This window comes from Haliotis cracherodii, unplaced genomic scaffold, assembly GCF_022045235.1.
Source record: "Haliotis cracherodii isolate W230 unplaced genomic scaffold, xgHalCrac1.p SCAF_17, whole genome shotgun sequence".
Classification (NCBI taxonomy): domain Eukaryota; kingdom Metazoa; phylum Mollusca; class Gastropoda; order Lepetellida; family Haliotidae; genus Haliotis; species Haliotis cracherodii.
The window spans coordinates 7,827,976-7,842,748 of NW_027266272.1; the positions used below are offsets into that span (position 1 = coordinate 7,827,976).

A 14,773-nucleotide genomic window follows, 5' to 3' on the forward strand; every position below is an offset into this window, starting at 1 on the left:
AGAATTCACAGTCATGATTAGACATGTTTGAAGCTGTGATGGTTACAGTATGATCTTGTCTGCATGGTAAGACTGCAGTTTAAGTCGGAGTGAAATAATTGTGAAATCCACAAATATAGACTAACTGTACTGGCTGCAAATCTCATTTACATTTTACATAGTCGGTGGGGTAGCCAAGTGGTTAAAACATTCACTTGTCAAACGGTAAACTCGGGTTCCATACCCACATGGGTACGTGTGAAGCCCATTCCTGGTGTCCCCACCCCCTTGATATTGCTGAAATATTGCTGAAAATTGCTGAAAGCAGCGTAAAACCATACCGACCCGCTACATTTTACATGTTTACAGTTTATGCTTTTGTTTTCCCTGTATATCACATTGTCTGTTATTAAAAAGTGCAAATAATTTTTCTTTACCAATCAAACAAGTGAAATTAACGTTATGTTATACATTATAACAACAACAATTGGGGCCGAGTTGTTTCCATGTTCTTTAGATCCACCTCAGTGCAGGATAGTTGTTTACATGTTCTATAGATCAACTGTGTTCATTTTGTTTTATTAGTCTGGCTCAAACATATCTAAAAGCTTTGTTAAGATCATCTCACTCATTCATAGTGCTAAGTGTTGCTTACTGGGTTATGGGAAGAACCGTAAAGACAGAACAAAATCTTGTTTTCGGCAATACAGTGGTCCCTCGCTACAACGCTAACAATGGGGTCCAAATAATTAGTGGGCGTTAAAGACGATGAGCTGTTTAACCGAGGCCGAGGCGGGGGAGTGCGCTCGGCCAATCTCACGATCTTCGCCTTGTCTCGCACATTGCAATGATACAAGTTGTTTACCGTTCATAGTGTAAAAATATATATCCATTATGTTTTCGCCGTTTGTTATTATTCACAAGCCTTAACTGTGGTAGTAACAGACGCTATGAGTGAAGAGCCAATCACAATTCATTTTTTATTGATTTATTTATTATATTATTAATTGGTTTGATGCGGTTACTTGATCCGAATCAATAGGAATGACCGCCGTGTTGTGACAGCAACTACATGTGAGTTGACATGTCGCCTCAAATTGGATTGCCCTCTAATTAAGAATATAAACTTTGCTTGTGGTTCTCTTTTATTGCATGCATGCGCTTCTAAGATCAAAGGATGTATAGTGTGAAAAGTTAACTAGTAGAACAATCGTATTTCCGGGACTTGCCGCGGATGTTTTCAAACAGAATATTAGAACTCCATTCAGCGAAAAATGGTTGATTATGCAATGAGAAGCGTTATGTGCAAATGAACAACGAACAACAAGACAATCATGTCTGTGTAAAACACTCAGTATTAAAAGTATACATAAATTTTGGGAGCCATGCGTTACCGCGCGTAGTAACCGAGGTAGCGCTTTATCGAAGAGCACAATAGCGAGGGATCACTGTATAACATGTGGTCTAAGTATTTAGACATACACAAGGAAAATTCTGTCTTGTATGACATCAAACCAGATACACTCATGAGCTCCACATATATATTTGAAATATCTCAGAATTAATTCACTGGCCTGGACAGAAAAATAATAGAGATATCGTCTGATGTTATGACAATCCTGTCACTTGTTCATCAGTTGTGTGGATTTGCTTCAAAATGTTATGACTTAGAGATGCAAGATTCATGTTATCAATGACCTTGACCTCCAGGAACTGGTGCAGCAGAACCAGTTGGCCCTGACGGCGATCCAGAGCGGCTCCTCCAGTGGTGACCTTCTACGTCAACAGATCATCCTGCTCAACAAGCAAGTGGAGGATCTGAGAGAGAAACACAAGTAAGGAGGATGAGCGGGTTGGGCCTGTCGAGGCCTTGTGGGGACTGGGATTAAATAGACTCTTCCAATTTGTAGAAACTGTCACATCACGAAACTTCTCGAATGACATTGTCTGTCCCGATGTTTGTTTACAAACAACAAAGGGAGGCAACTCTAGTTTATTGAATCACTTACAGTAGGACACTAGACATGTAGGCACAATTCATATGCTGCCACTGACCTTCACTACCTACAATGATATCTGCTGTCACATAACACTGTGTGTATGTTGCAGACTGGAACTGGCGGAGCTGGCAGCCCAAGCGGAGATGAGTCAGCTCCACAAGCCACTGGTGGCACCGCCCAAGATCAAGTCTCTGGATATCACCGATCCCAACCTCCCAGCCGAGGTGGAGAACCTGGAGCTCTATAATGAAGACCTGCAGGTAGGTCTCACTGGGGATGGGGACATAGGTACCTGCAGGTAGGTCTCACTGGGGATGGGGAGAGGGGTAACTGCAGGTAGGTCTCACTGGGGAGGGGGACAGGGGTAGCTTCAGGTAGGTCTCACAGGGGATGGGGACAAAGGTTCCTGTAGGAAGGTCTTACTGGGTAGGGGGACTTGGACACTTGCAGGTAGGTCTCACTGGGGATGGGGACATAGGTACCTGCTAGTAGGTCTTACTGGGGAGGGGGACAAGGGCACCTGCTGGTAGGTCTCACTAGGGATGGGGACAAGAGCACCTGCTGGTAGGTCTCACTGGGGTTGGGGACAGTGGTACCTGCAGGTAGGTCTCACTGGGGAGGGGAACAATGGCACCTGCAGGTAGGTCGGTCTTACTGGGAATGATAACAGGGGCACCTGCAGGTAGGTCTCACCGGGAAGGGGGACAATGGCGCCTGCAGGTAGGTCTTACTGGGAATGGGAACAGGGGCACCTGCAGGTAGGTCTCACTGGGAAGGGGGAACAATGGCACCTGCAGGTAGGTCTCACTGGGAAGGGGGACAATGGCACCTGCAGGTAGGTCTCACTGGGAAGGGGGAACAATGGCACCTGCAGGTAGGTCTTACTGGGAATGGGAACAGGGGCACCTGCAGGTAGGTCTCACTGGGGAGGGGGACAATGGCGCCTGCAGGTAGGTCGCTCTTACTGGGAATGATAACAGGGGCACCTGCAGGTAGGTCTCACCAGGGAGGGGGACAATGGCACCTGCAGGTAGGTCTCACCAGGGAGGGGGACAATGGCTCCTGCAAGTCTTGTAGGGAGTGGGGAGGAAGAGCACAGACCCAAGCAGAGGTAAAGGCTAGCGACTGGTTCTGATCTGCATGTATTGTGTGATGTTGCAGGCCCAGGTCTCCCATCTCAACAATGAGCTGTCCCACACTCGGCTGAGGGAGAAGGAGCTCCACCAGAGAGTAAGTCATGCGACCCCCTGGTCTACACAGAAATACTCATCACCTCGGTACCTCAATACTCCCCTACCTTGCATCCACAAGACTCCAAGGCGTCTCAGCCATTCATTAACAAGATAGTATATGTGAAAACGTCATGACACATACAATCAGATAGCAATACATAAACAGTTATAGATTTCAATAACCTTCACTCATACAAGTTAAGTTTACTGGCAGTAAGGAATGTCCGTCATGGGCTTGTCTTTATTGAATGACCTGTAATTCCAGATTGACATCCTGGAACATCGGCTCCAGAACCCCCACGGTGACGACACCCCTCCCCTCAGCCCTGCAGGGTCCTACTCCTCCGACGGACCCCTGCTGCGGGAACCTACTGAATTTGAGGTAGCTATGGTAACAAATGTGTTCAGCCAATAGAATGGAGATAATAGCCCTGGCACCCAGGCTGTACAGCAAACATTGTAATTCAGGACAGTAACAGTCCGTGTGAAATGTCAGGATTAATAACGAGAATCATCAAGGAGTAATTTTGATTTCTATAAATATTTAAGCATTCCTGGCTGTCATCATCCGGAAGGCTGTGTTTCAGACTCATGGCATCTGGACCATTCTTTTGGAATCAGATCTTTTACTCCAATGTGTTACCTCTCTCAATGAAAATCTGACTACACATACATAGAAGGTTGAGTTAGGTGGAAACTGCAAACTTGGGTTCTTGAGCCAATCACATGTCAGCTTTCTAAGACAATTTGGCCTCATTTTGTCTACCGCTTTAAATCAGAAAATTTGATCTTTGCAAACAAAGACCACCACAAAACACAAATATACTCTTCATGGTATACTCTTTCATAGGGGTAGATGACATAGTACTCACGAACAACATGGATCCATGACAATATAATAGCATGGCTTTATTGTCTTTGCATTTGGAACTTCTTGAGCAGCTTCATTTTCAAGTGACAGAAATAATATATGCTTGCCTGAAAGATTTGCTCACCCCTACCGAGAATTTAGAAGCCTTGACTCTGATAAGTTCATGAGAAAGTTCACATAGCATGGCCTCCTGTAGAGGTGTCAGATAATTGGGAAGGTATCGTATTGTAGTCAAAGATCTCATCTTCGGAGATTGGGTATCTGGACTGAGGTTTTTCTCTGTATTTTTACCATTTCAAATTGTTCTCCTAGAATGTTATGCATGTAAAACCGTTCTGCTTTTCTTCCAGTATTTGAGAAACATCCTCTATGAATACATGATGGGGAAGGAAACAAAGGTAGGTCTACAGTGAGGAGATGTTCTCATACTCCATCATAGAAGCAACTATATTGAGAACACATGTGACTTCTGGGTTGGAATTGATCGTCAGCAACCTATGCTAGTCATAACAGGCGACATGATGGATCGGGGGTCAAGCTTCTTGACCTTGTTGATGGTGTGTCAACGTACCTGACAACATGGATCGGGGGGCCAAGCTTCTTGACCTTGTTGATGGGGTGTCAACGTACCCTGACATCATGACATATCAACATACCCCGACTACATGGATCCGGGGGTCAAGCTTCTTGACCTTGTTGATGACGTGTCAATGTACCCCGACAACATGGATCCAGGGGTCAAGCTTCTTGACCTTGTTGATGGGGTGTCAACGTACCCTGACAACATGGATCGGGGGGCCAAGCTTCTTGACCTTGTTGATGGGGTGTCAACGTACCCTGACATCATGACATATCAACATACCCCGACTACATGGATCCGGGGGTCAAGCTTCTTGACCTTGTTGATGACGTGTCAACGTACCCCGACAACATGGATCCAGGGGTCAAGCTTCTTGACCTTGTTGATGGCGTGTCAATGTACTCCGACAACATGGATCATTACTCTACATTGAAGAGACTTCTTTATGTACAGGCCACTGTCATATAGCTGGAATATTGCTGAGTGCGGCGTTAACCAAGAAGCACACCTCATAGCAACAATGATTATGTGTCAGTATTTGATGTATGAAATTGGAAATCTTTGAAAGCTGCAAACTGACAGACTTGATCTCCAGTCCCTGGACATGAGACTTGGAATATTATTTAAAGATGTATATCTAGACATAGCTAGACTAGTTATGCATGCAGACACTGATGTCCTGCTCGGAGGCGTATCACTGCTATCAGTATCCATTGTGTTTTGTGTTCCAGACCCTTGCCAAAGTTATTGCTACGGTTGTGAAATTCTCTGATGAACAAACTCATAATATTATTGCAAGAAATGAAGGCAAACTGACTGTAAGTATTACACCCGATCCCTGCATATGTATACTAACACTAGTACCCGTGAAGATCCAGGGTAGAATAGGTCTTCAGCAGCCAATGCTGGCCGTAAAAGGCGACTATGCTTGACTCAATTTTTTACAGATTACTGTTATATAGCTGCATTATTGCTGAGTGCAGGATTCAACGACAAACAATCACAAGTTAAAACTAAATAAACTATCCACAGTTAAACAAGATTCATGAAAATGTAGAAATAGAGTAGAATAGGTCTTCAGCAACCCAGGCTTGCTGTAAAAGGTTACAGTCGGGATCATAAGAGGCAACTAACAGGATTGGTTGGTCAGGCTTGCTGACTTGGTTGATGCATGTCATCGTATCCCATTTACGTGGATCGATGCTCATGATGTCAATCACTGGATTGTCTGGTCCAGACTCGATTATATACAGACCGCCTTCATATAGTTGGAATATCGCTAAGTGCGGCGTTAAACAACAAACAAACAAACCAGGCAGCCATGACAGCTGGAACAGTGCTGACTGCCACAGAAAACAACAAACAATATTAGGAGACGGCAAAGAAGAATTTGTATTTGACTAAACAAATGAAAATATGACGCTTATGTTCTGAGCAAAGAATTTATTTTATTTGAGCCTGTGTGTATTAATGGCTGTATATCGGCTGTGAGCTTGGCTGGTTGTGTTTGCCTGTATCTGCTCCTGCTAACACTAACTACCCCCACTTTGACTCCACAGACTTAACACAGACAAGCTGGTGGTGATGTTGGTTGGTTTCTGTTTTCGATGTTTGAATTTTCTCATTTCTTCATATAACTGAAATGCTTCACAAAATCATATAATTCTAGCTAATGACAGTCACGCTGTTATTAACTGTATCAAAGTTTTGGAAATCATCAAATCAGTGGTTCCTTCTTCAAACACATACACTTGCTTGTACCTAATGTTTTGAAGAAGTTTTTATTGAAGTTCAGACATATGAATGCTTTTACTCTGAAGGATTATATTGAAGAAAGTATGACCAACCTGTAATGCCGAGATAGTAACTGACAGTTTTAGTCCTCTCGTCCTTATAATGATAACATAGCAAAACCCTTAAAAAGGGCAAATTACCAATAGTCCTTATGATACCTTAACTATTGGGCAATTTGGCAGGGACCACAGGACTAGTGCCAATTTCTAACGCTGTAATGACATTTTATTTTTATAAAAGACAAAAATTAAATTTGTTTCCATTCATCAGCACAAATGTTGTCAAAAAATCATTGTTTGGATTTTGTTATCCCAAGAACTTGTAAGTGAGCCAAATAAGGCTGAAACATGCAGTGTAAAACCTCTCTTCCTCCATGTGCTTGAAGTACCATGGAGGATACAGTTGTGATCGTCACCAGGAAGGTTGGATGTCCATTTTGTGATTCTAGTCTGACTTATATGTGTTTGTGAAGCATTCAAGTTCTGGGGTTCATTCTCCCTTGTTGGGCGGAGGTTGTTGTGAGTGTCGTGGCCTGGTTCACAAACTGCTGACTCATGGGTTGTGCAAGTACCACAAGGATGTCTACATGCTGAACAAAACAACTTAGGGATCATGAATATTTGGGGGGATATTTTTTATGAAGTTGTCTGCACAGTCTTCACTGCAAAAAATATCCCCAAAAATGTTCAAGACCCTAACTTTTTTTGGTTCAGTAAAGGATTCTGCCCTTTGCAGGCAACGTGGAAAACTTGTATTTGACCTTGTATTCTATCACTGCGTTCAGCGCAGTGTTGTAAAACTAGGTACTGAGGCCTCTGTTTGTTCATTACTCCTGTTGTCTGTTAAAATTCAAGTCAGCAATGCAAAGCGATAACATCGATAATAACATTATTAAGGATAAAAGAAAGAATAGTCTTGGTTCTCAGGCACTGCCCGCATCATCATCCGCTGCACGTTTTGTTTTTATTTCCATTTTCCCCACAAATACAAAAATCCTAATACCCCGGTACTTAAGACAGTGAGATCCAATATAGAACAGAGTTACTTCCCTTTACATTTGCACTGCTTTATGCACATCTCGTGTTCTGGTCATGGCGGCAATAGGAGTTTGTGTGCTTGTTTATATAGGTGGGCCCTTTCACAGATTGACTGTACACAAATGTTTATTTGGTTACCGGGACATACTCTAGTTTTAACAAGCCAAAAACAAAAATGGCTTGCATGCACTATAATTTCTGGAGTCATTGCCTGAGAACCAATTTTTTTTCTTTCTTTTTTAAGCCATGAATTGGGAAATTTTGATTCCAATTTTGGGAATTTGTACTGGCATTTCCTGAAGACTTCGGAGCAGGTCTAGACAAACCCCTGTACCATCAAACATTAATTAGGGCTGAGCCTGCTAGCCAGTGTCTAATGTTAAGGGTCAGTAGAATAACAGGTTGTACTCAGTACCAGCAGGCTCTAGGGATGGAATGTTCTTTCCTTTTTTCAAGTAAACCAGGGCTACACAGAAAGACCTTTTTTGGATTATATGTGCCAAGAAGTACATTTGTTCCTCCATCTATCTAGATTATCAGTTCTAATTTAGAATGTTTGCCCTTTCCTTTTCTTTGAGATTGATTACATCCTTTTCTACGTCTGAATCCCCAGTTTGTTTCTCCTGATGCATGTTTTCCGTTTGCTTTTTGCATTGCTCTATTTTTTTACGTATGACAATAAAATATGACACTAAAGTGGCATTGTCTATACTGTCGTACCCTGTTGGGACAGGTTGACAGGCCCCCATAGGCCTGAGGTGTAACTAGACTTGGGATAGGGCGGCCAGGCTCTGTAACCTGGGTGACTGACTGCATGCCATCACACCCCAGTGGCTACGGTCATTGCTGTACTATCGACGACTGGTTTTATTTCCGTTATATGGCTGCTTCATTGCTGACACAGACTCACTCACTCTACTGTCAGGTGGCCAGATGCCATATCTAGTGCCATGGTGTCAGGTGAAATATCGTCATGCAATGGTGAACATCTAGATCCTAGGGGAAATTTTGTCATGCAATGGTGAACGTCTAGGGGAAATATTGTCATGCAATGGTGAACATCTAGATCCTGGGGGAAATATGTTATGCAATGGTGAACATCTAGATCCTAGGAGAAAATATTGTCATGCAATGGAGAACATCTAGATCCTAGGGGAAATATCGTCATGCAATGGTGAACATCTAGGGGAAATATTGTCATGCAATGGAGAACATCTAGATCCTAGGGGAAATATTGTCATGCAATGGTGCACATCTAGATCCTAGGGGAAATATTGTCATGCAATGGTGAACATCTAGATCCTAGGGGAAATATCGTCATGCAATGGTGAACATCTAGATCCTAGGGGAGATTTTGTCATGCAATGGTGAACATCTAGATCCTAAGGGAAATTTTGTCATGCAATGGTGAACATCTAGGGGAAATATTGTCATGCAATGGTGAACATCTAGATCCTAGGGGAAATATCGTCATGCAATAGTGAACATCTAGATCCTAGGGGAAATTTTGTCATGCAATGGTGAACATCTAGGGGAAATATTGTCATGCAATGGTGAACATCTAGATCCTAGGGGAAATATCGTCATGCAATGGTGAACATCTAGATCCTAAGGGACATTTTGTCATGCAATGGTGAACATCTAGGGGAAATATTGTCATGCAATGGGGAACATCTAGATCCTGGGGGAAATATGGTCATGCAATGGTGAACATCTAGATCCTAGGGGAAATTTTGTCATGCAATGGTGAACGTCTAAGGGAAATATTGTCATGCAATGGTTAACATCTAGATCCTAGGGGAAATATCGTCATGCAATGGTGAACATCTAGATCCTAAGGGACATTTTGTCATGCAATGGTGAACATCTAGGGGAAATATTGTCATGCAATGGTGAACATCTAGATCCTGGGGGAAATATGGTCATGCAATGGTGAACATCTAGATCCTAGGGGAATTTTGTCATGCAATGGTGAACGTCTAAGGGAAATATCGTCATGCAATGGTGAACATCTAGATTCTAGGGGAAATATCGTCATGCAACGGTGAACGGTGGTGGTGTTGAACTGACATAGCGACTTATCTTATTTGTTTTGACATAGTTGAACTGTCTGTATAATCTCAATCACAATAGAGATGTATTGAACTTCAGTTGTTCTCAGCGCCAGCTAGGCAGTACTGACTTCAGTTATAGCATAGAAATCATTGATGTTTCTTCAATCAAAGTTGATTCAACTAGTGTCTGTTTAAGCCATCCTGAAACAATATTTGTCACATGCACAAATAGTGATTGATTTGACCCACGTTATGAAAGGTAGAATACTATTCTCTCCACAACATGTTCTGTAGTTGTGTTGTATGAAAGGTAAAACTAAGTACTATTGTCTTCACTACATGTTCTGTAATGTATGTTGTATGAAAGGGAAAACTGAGTACTATCGTCTTCACAACATGTTCTGTAATGTATATTGTAGCACTATTTTCTATAATTGTTCTTGTTATTTATTCAATTATGAAAGAATTAAAAAAATAAGAGCTGTGGCAATTTTGCCATCTTGTTATCGCATGTCAAATTTTCTCTGTAAAGAGCCTGTTAATTGTGGAACTAGATGGCAGGACTAATGCAGTAGTAAGCACTTGTTTCTAAAACCTCTTTATTTTTGACAGATTAATACATAAATTTAAAATGGTCACTGTTAACATAATTTGTATAGATTTCCTTGAATTCTTAAGTTATGTTTTATATCTGATTATGAAGTAATCAGAATCATTTTTGTGGAATCAACCTTTAGAAAAATATTTTGTGTTCAGAGTGGTGAATATGTTGCCTTACAAAATATAAAATTCAGTATATATGTTTTCAGTAACTTCACTCCTATACTACATATTACTGTCAGCAATCCCACATGCATCACTTCCGTGCTCTTTGTCATGTTGGTTTCAGAAGTTAGATATACACCAGTTACATGATGTGGTGTTATCAACCTGTGAAATTGGCCACGAGCTTAGAGCTTGACAGATGAACTTTATTAGAATGAAAGAATCAGGTGATCCTAACCATTTTTTGAGTGACATGAACAATGTTTGATGTTTGCCTTCTGTGTTTCAGTCGTGGCTGTCTCCGTGAGGTCATCCGAGTTCCTTGTATCGTGACAGGCAGCGCTCCTCATCCCAAATCTGTGATATACGCATCGTATGCATGGAGAACCACCTCAGTACCAGGCTACCTGCAGTACCAATACTGTAACCAGCCAGATCAGTGATGTCTCTGAGTGACTGTGATGCTGTGTTGTCGTCTGCTCAGATTGATGGCATCTATGATTGTCTGTGTTGGGCGTCTGTGATGGTGTGTTGTCGTCTGCTGTCGCCTGGCCAGATTGATTGCATCTATGATTGTCTGTGTTGGGCGTCTGTGATGGTGTGTTGTCGTCTGCTGTCACCTGGCCAGATTGATTGCATCTATGATTGTCTGTGTTGGGCGTCTGTGATGGTGTGTTGTCGTCTGCTGTCGCCTGGCCAGATTGATTGCATCTATGATTGTCTGTGTTGGGCGCCTGTGATGGTGTGTTGTCGTCTACTGTCGCCTGGTCGGATTGATGGCATCTATGATTGTCTGTGTTGGGCGTCTGTGATGGTGTGTTGTCGTCTGCTGTTGACTGACCGGATTGATGGCATCTGTGATTGTCTGTGTTGGTTGTATGTGACGGTCATCTGCTGTAAAATAGCACATCAGATGACATCTGTGATTGTCTGTGTTAATCATCAGCCAGTGTGATGACGTGTGTTGATCATCTGTGATTGACTGTGTTGATCAAGGGCTGTGTAGAATTGACAATTAATGACTTGTTAATCACCAGACATTTAGGTGTTCACAGTCATGTTACTGTGACCGTTCGGACATACAAATATGTAAGCATTACAACTGGACTTCTGGCTGGACTCTTCGGGCTTGGTCAGCTCAACTGGACTGACCACCCAGGTCAACTCTCTGCTTAAACATCTCCAAAACAACAGCCATGATCAAAGTGAAACAAGGGGAGGTAATCCCAACACCACAAAGAAGTTCAGAGCTACATCTTGAGTAATTTACTGTTGATCTGGTGTGTTTGTATAAAGTTATTTAGAAAACTTTTTTATAGGAAAAGGGGTTAATTCAATCTTTATTTAGCACCATATAAGAATTTCATGTTGCAAATATTTCTTTACAGTTGAATCCAAGCAAGGTAGATTGTGTGGATTTTCATGACAAACAGTTTTTGTGCACTTACTTGTTTTGGCTTAAGATTCTTTTTGAAACTTCATTTCTGGTATAACTGTTCACTATTATCTCTGTAACCATGGTGATAGTGCTTTCAAGAATTCCTTGCCAAAAATTAGCAATCAAAATTCTCCAACCAGTTGTAGCTACATTTTACCATTGCTTACATGTACCGTATTCACCGTATTAAGAACCCTGCTGCAATTATTCCCCTGAGCAAATTCTAGACCATTCTGTAAGTAATTTTTATAAGTGCCCCTACTAAGATCGATTACATTGCAGTCTATAATTTCTTGTTGTGTCATACAGATTTAGTTACGGAAAAGATCAGTGTAAAAGTGGTATATAATTACCAAGCAATTATTATCAAAATTGTTTTAGCTTCTCCAATGTTTGAACCAGGTTTGTTCACTCCGATCATTGACAACAACTTTAACTCTGTGTATGGTTTTAATAAGTGTCCCATTTTTCCCATTTTTCTAAGCACAAGGGTGCTTATTACGGTGAATATGGTAACTTGATTTGTTTTATATGTAATTAGATGTCATGTACAGGGTACTGGAGTCATATATATGTGTAGTATATTCAGAGATGTACATACATAAATGATAGCTGGTGTTGATGTCAGTAAACAATGACACCCTCATGCATGACGGATACCACTATGAATTGGGATGAGTACAGATTAGCTTTAAGTGTTGTTTGTTTTAAACATTTTATTTGTTTCTGTATGCTTTTTTTTAAGGGAAATAGATTCAAATGTAATTTGAACGTAGACCCATATTTATAAAAATAATAATGTTTTAGCTAACCTGTATCCAAACATAGCATTGTAGAGATGATTTTGGACTTAAACCTGTTTTGTGCTGTGTTTGGAGATGCTAAGCTGATTTTCTTGATCAAATAAAAAAATGGTTGTGAAGTTTTAGAAACCTATGACGATAGCATGATTAATGCTACAAATGACAGTATCATATATGATTCAGAGAAATTCCTACAAGCCATCTATCAGTTGTCATAGTTACCATGGAGACACCGTCCCCTGAGAATACTGCTTCTCTCTGACACCAACTTGCCAAAGTAGGGTTTTTTTTGTCATGAAATCACTTCACACCTCATCAATATTTTAAGAAGTAAAATTTCTCTCCCTTCTTATTCTATTCATTGTGCTAAATAAGGTATATTTTTCACAATTCTCCCTAAAACAGTCATCTTAGCTGCTGATCACTGGATGTAGACAGTGTACCGGCCATTAGCACCACGCTGGTCATCTGGTGGTGTTCTATATATTGACATCATCTGGTGGTGTTCTATATATTGACATCATCTGGTGGTGGTCTATATATTGACATCATCTGGTGGTGTTCTATATATTGACATCATCTGGTGGTGTTCTATATATTGACATCATCTGGTGGTGTTCTATATATTGACATCATCTGGTGGTGTTCTATATATTGACATCATCTGGTGGTGTTCTATATATTGACATCATCTGGTGGTGTTCTATATATTGACATCATCTGGTGGTGGTCTATATATTGACATCATCTGGTGGTGTTCTATATATTGACATCATCTGGTGGTGTTCTATATATTGACATCATCTGGTGGTGTTCTATATATTGACATCATCTGGTGGTGGTCTATATATTGACATCATCTGGTGGTGTTCTATATATTGACATCATCTGGTGGTGTTCTATATATTGACATCATCTGGTGGTGTTCTATATATTGATATCATCTGGTGGTGTTCTATATATTGACCGACTGGGGATGAAGTATTTCTTTGTATCTGTTCTCCTCGCAGTATGGCTGCAGTGCTTGTTACCAAATGTTCTGCACAGTGCAATATGGTGTTTTTTTTCTGTTCAATATTATCTTTCTCTCTTATGAATCATGATTATTATTAATAGTTATACATGTTAATCATTATTTTTATATTGCTGACCAAATATGTGAATGATAGCTGAAGGGAATGACTATTTGAATATCTTGCCAATTGATTTGTTTAAACTAATAGATTAGTTTATTTGGTAGTCATGTAGTTTTGTGTAGGTCAAGAGGAATGACATATGCTTTACATGTGTGTTGCATTGTGCTTATTGCATTGTATTTATTCAAAATATCAAACATAGCAATAAGAACACACAAATGGCCAATAAAACTGAATGATATTTCTTGAATGAAAGCTCTACACCCGGAATTTATTACTTTGCATTTCACCTAACAGTGTTTTATTTCATAGGAAAAGCATTTCAAAGAATGATCCTGATAGTTTACTGTTTATAAATGTATCATGTTACAGTTGCCATGACAACATAATTATGAGATCTTCATCTTTTCTTGTTTCACTTATATCTGCCTTACTGCACATAATTTACTATAATGGTGGTTCATCAGTTAATTCCACGTAACCTGCAAGATAGCTCCACTGTGACATCATCTGACTATAATGCAATGCTTCATTCCACTAAAATACAGTGAAACCTCGTTATTCCAGACCCTACCAGTTCGGAAACCTCGACTTTCAGACGATCGTCAAGGGAACATCAATCTGTATATATATCAACATTACTTAGATTCCTTAATCTGGATAATTTCGCTAAGAAAGGTACTGGATTAACGAGGTTTGACTGTACAATGAATGTAAAACTGGACATATTGGATATATCCACTGTATGTTTTCAGTATGTCTACTCACACTGATTTTCCTATCGCACATCAAATATTATTCACAATTCAAACAATTTGCATATGGTCAAGACGTTAAATTCTAAAACCTTCAAAAAACTCATCCAAGTCATGTGATGCCTAGATCTTAACGTCACATGTACTTGGTGACAGTTGATATTAACAGAGCATTTAGAAGATTCATACCATAGTCCAATACTCATTTCCACTGCTTGGGTCAAAATGGAGACACCATTGTATATCTGTGTATCAAAGATTAATTGGTTGCAAAACTATCAAAGACACCCGTATCTTTTGCTTGTAATACAAAACTCAAAAGAAGTTAA

General features: G+C 40.6%; 1 protein-coding gene across 3 annotated transcripts in view; it reads left to right on the forward strand.

Moving 5' to 3' along the window:
* LOC139464868 (golgin subfamily A member 4-like) overlaps nucleotides 1-13,258 on the forward strand; it is a 47,423-nt gene extending 34,165 nt beyond the window's left edge. For 2 of the 3 annotated variants that reach the window (XM_071246425.1, XM_071246427.1), the window contains 7 exons: nucleotides 1,690-1,814; nucleotides 2,089-2,239; nucleotides 3,141-3,209; nucleotides 3,477-3,593; nucleotides 4,433-4,480; nucleotides 5,394-5,480; nucleotides 10,602-13,258. In XM_071246425.1, the coding sequence (XP_071102526.1) occupies nucleotides 1,690-1,814; nucleotides 2,089-2,239; nucleotides 3,141-3,209; nucleotides 3,477-3,593; nucleotides 4,433-4,480; nucleotides 5,394-5,480; nucleotides 10,602-10,619 (615 nt within the window). In that variant the 3' untranslated portion in view covers nucleotides 10,620-13,258. Of the gene's footprint in view, nucleotides 1-1,689; nucleotides 1,815-2,088; nucleotides 2,240-3,140; nucleotides 3,210-3,476; nucleotides 3,594-4,432; nucleotides 4,481-5,393; nucleotides 5,481-6,221; nucleotides 6,253-10,601 lie in introns of all 3 variants that reach the window. The other variant, XM_071246426.1, reaches the window with a different exon arrangement.
* Nucleotides 13,259-14,773: the final 1,515 nt, after the last annotated feature.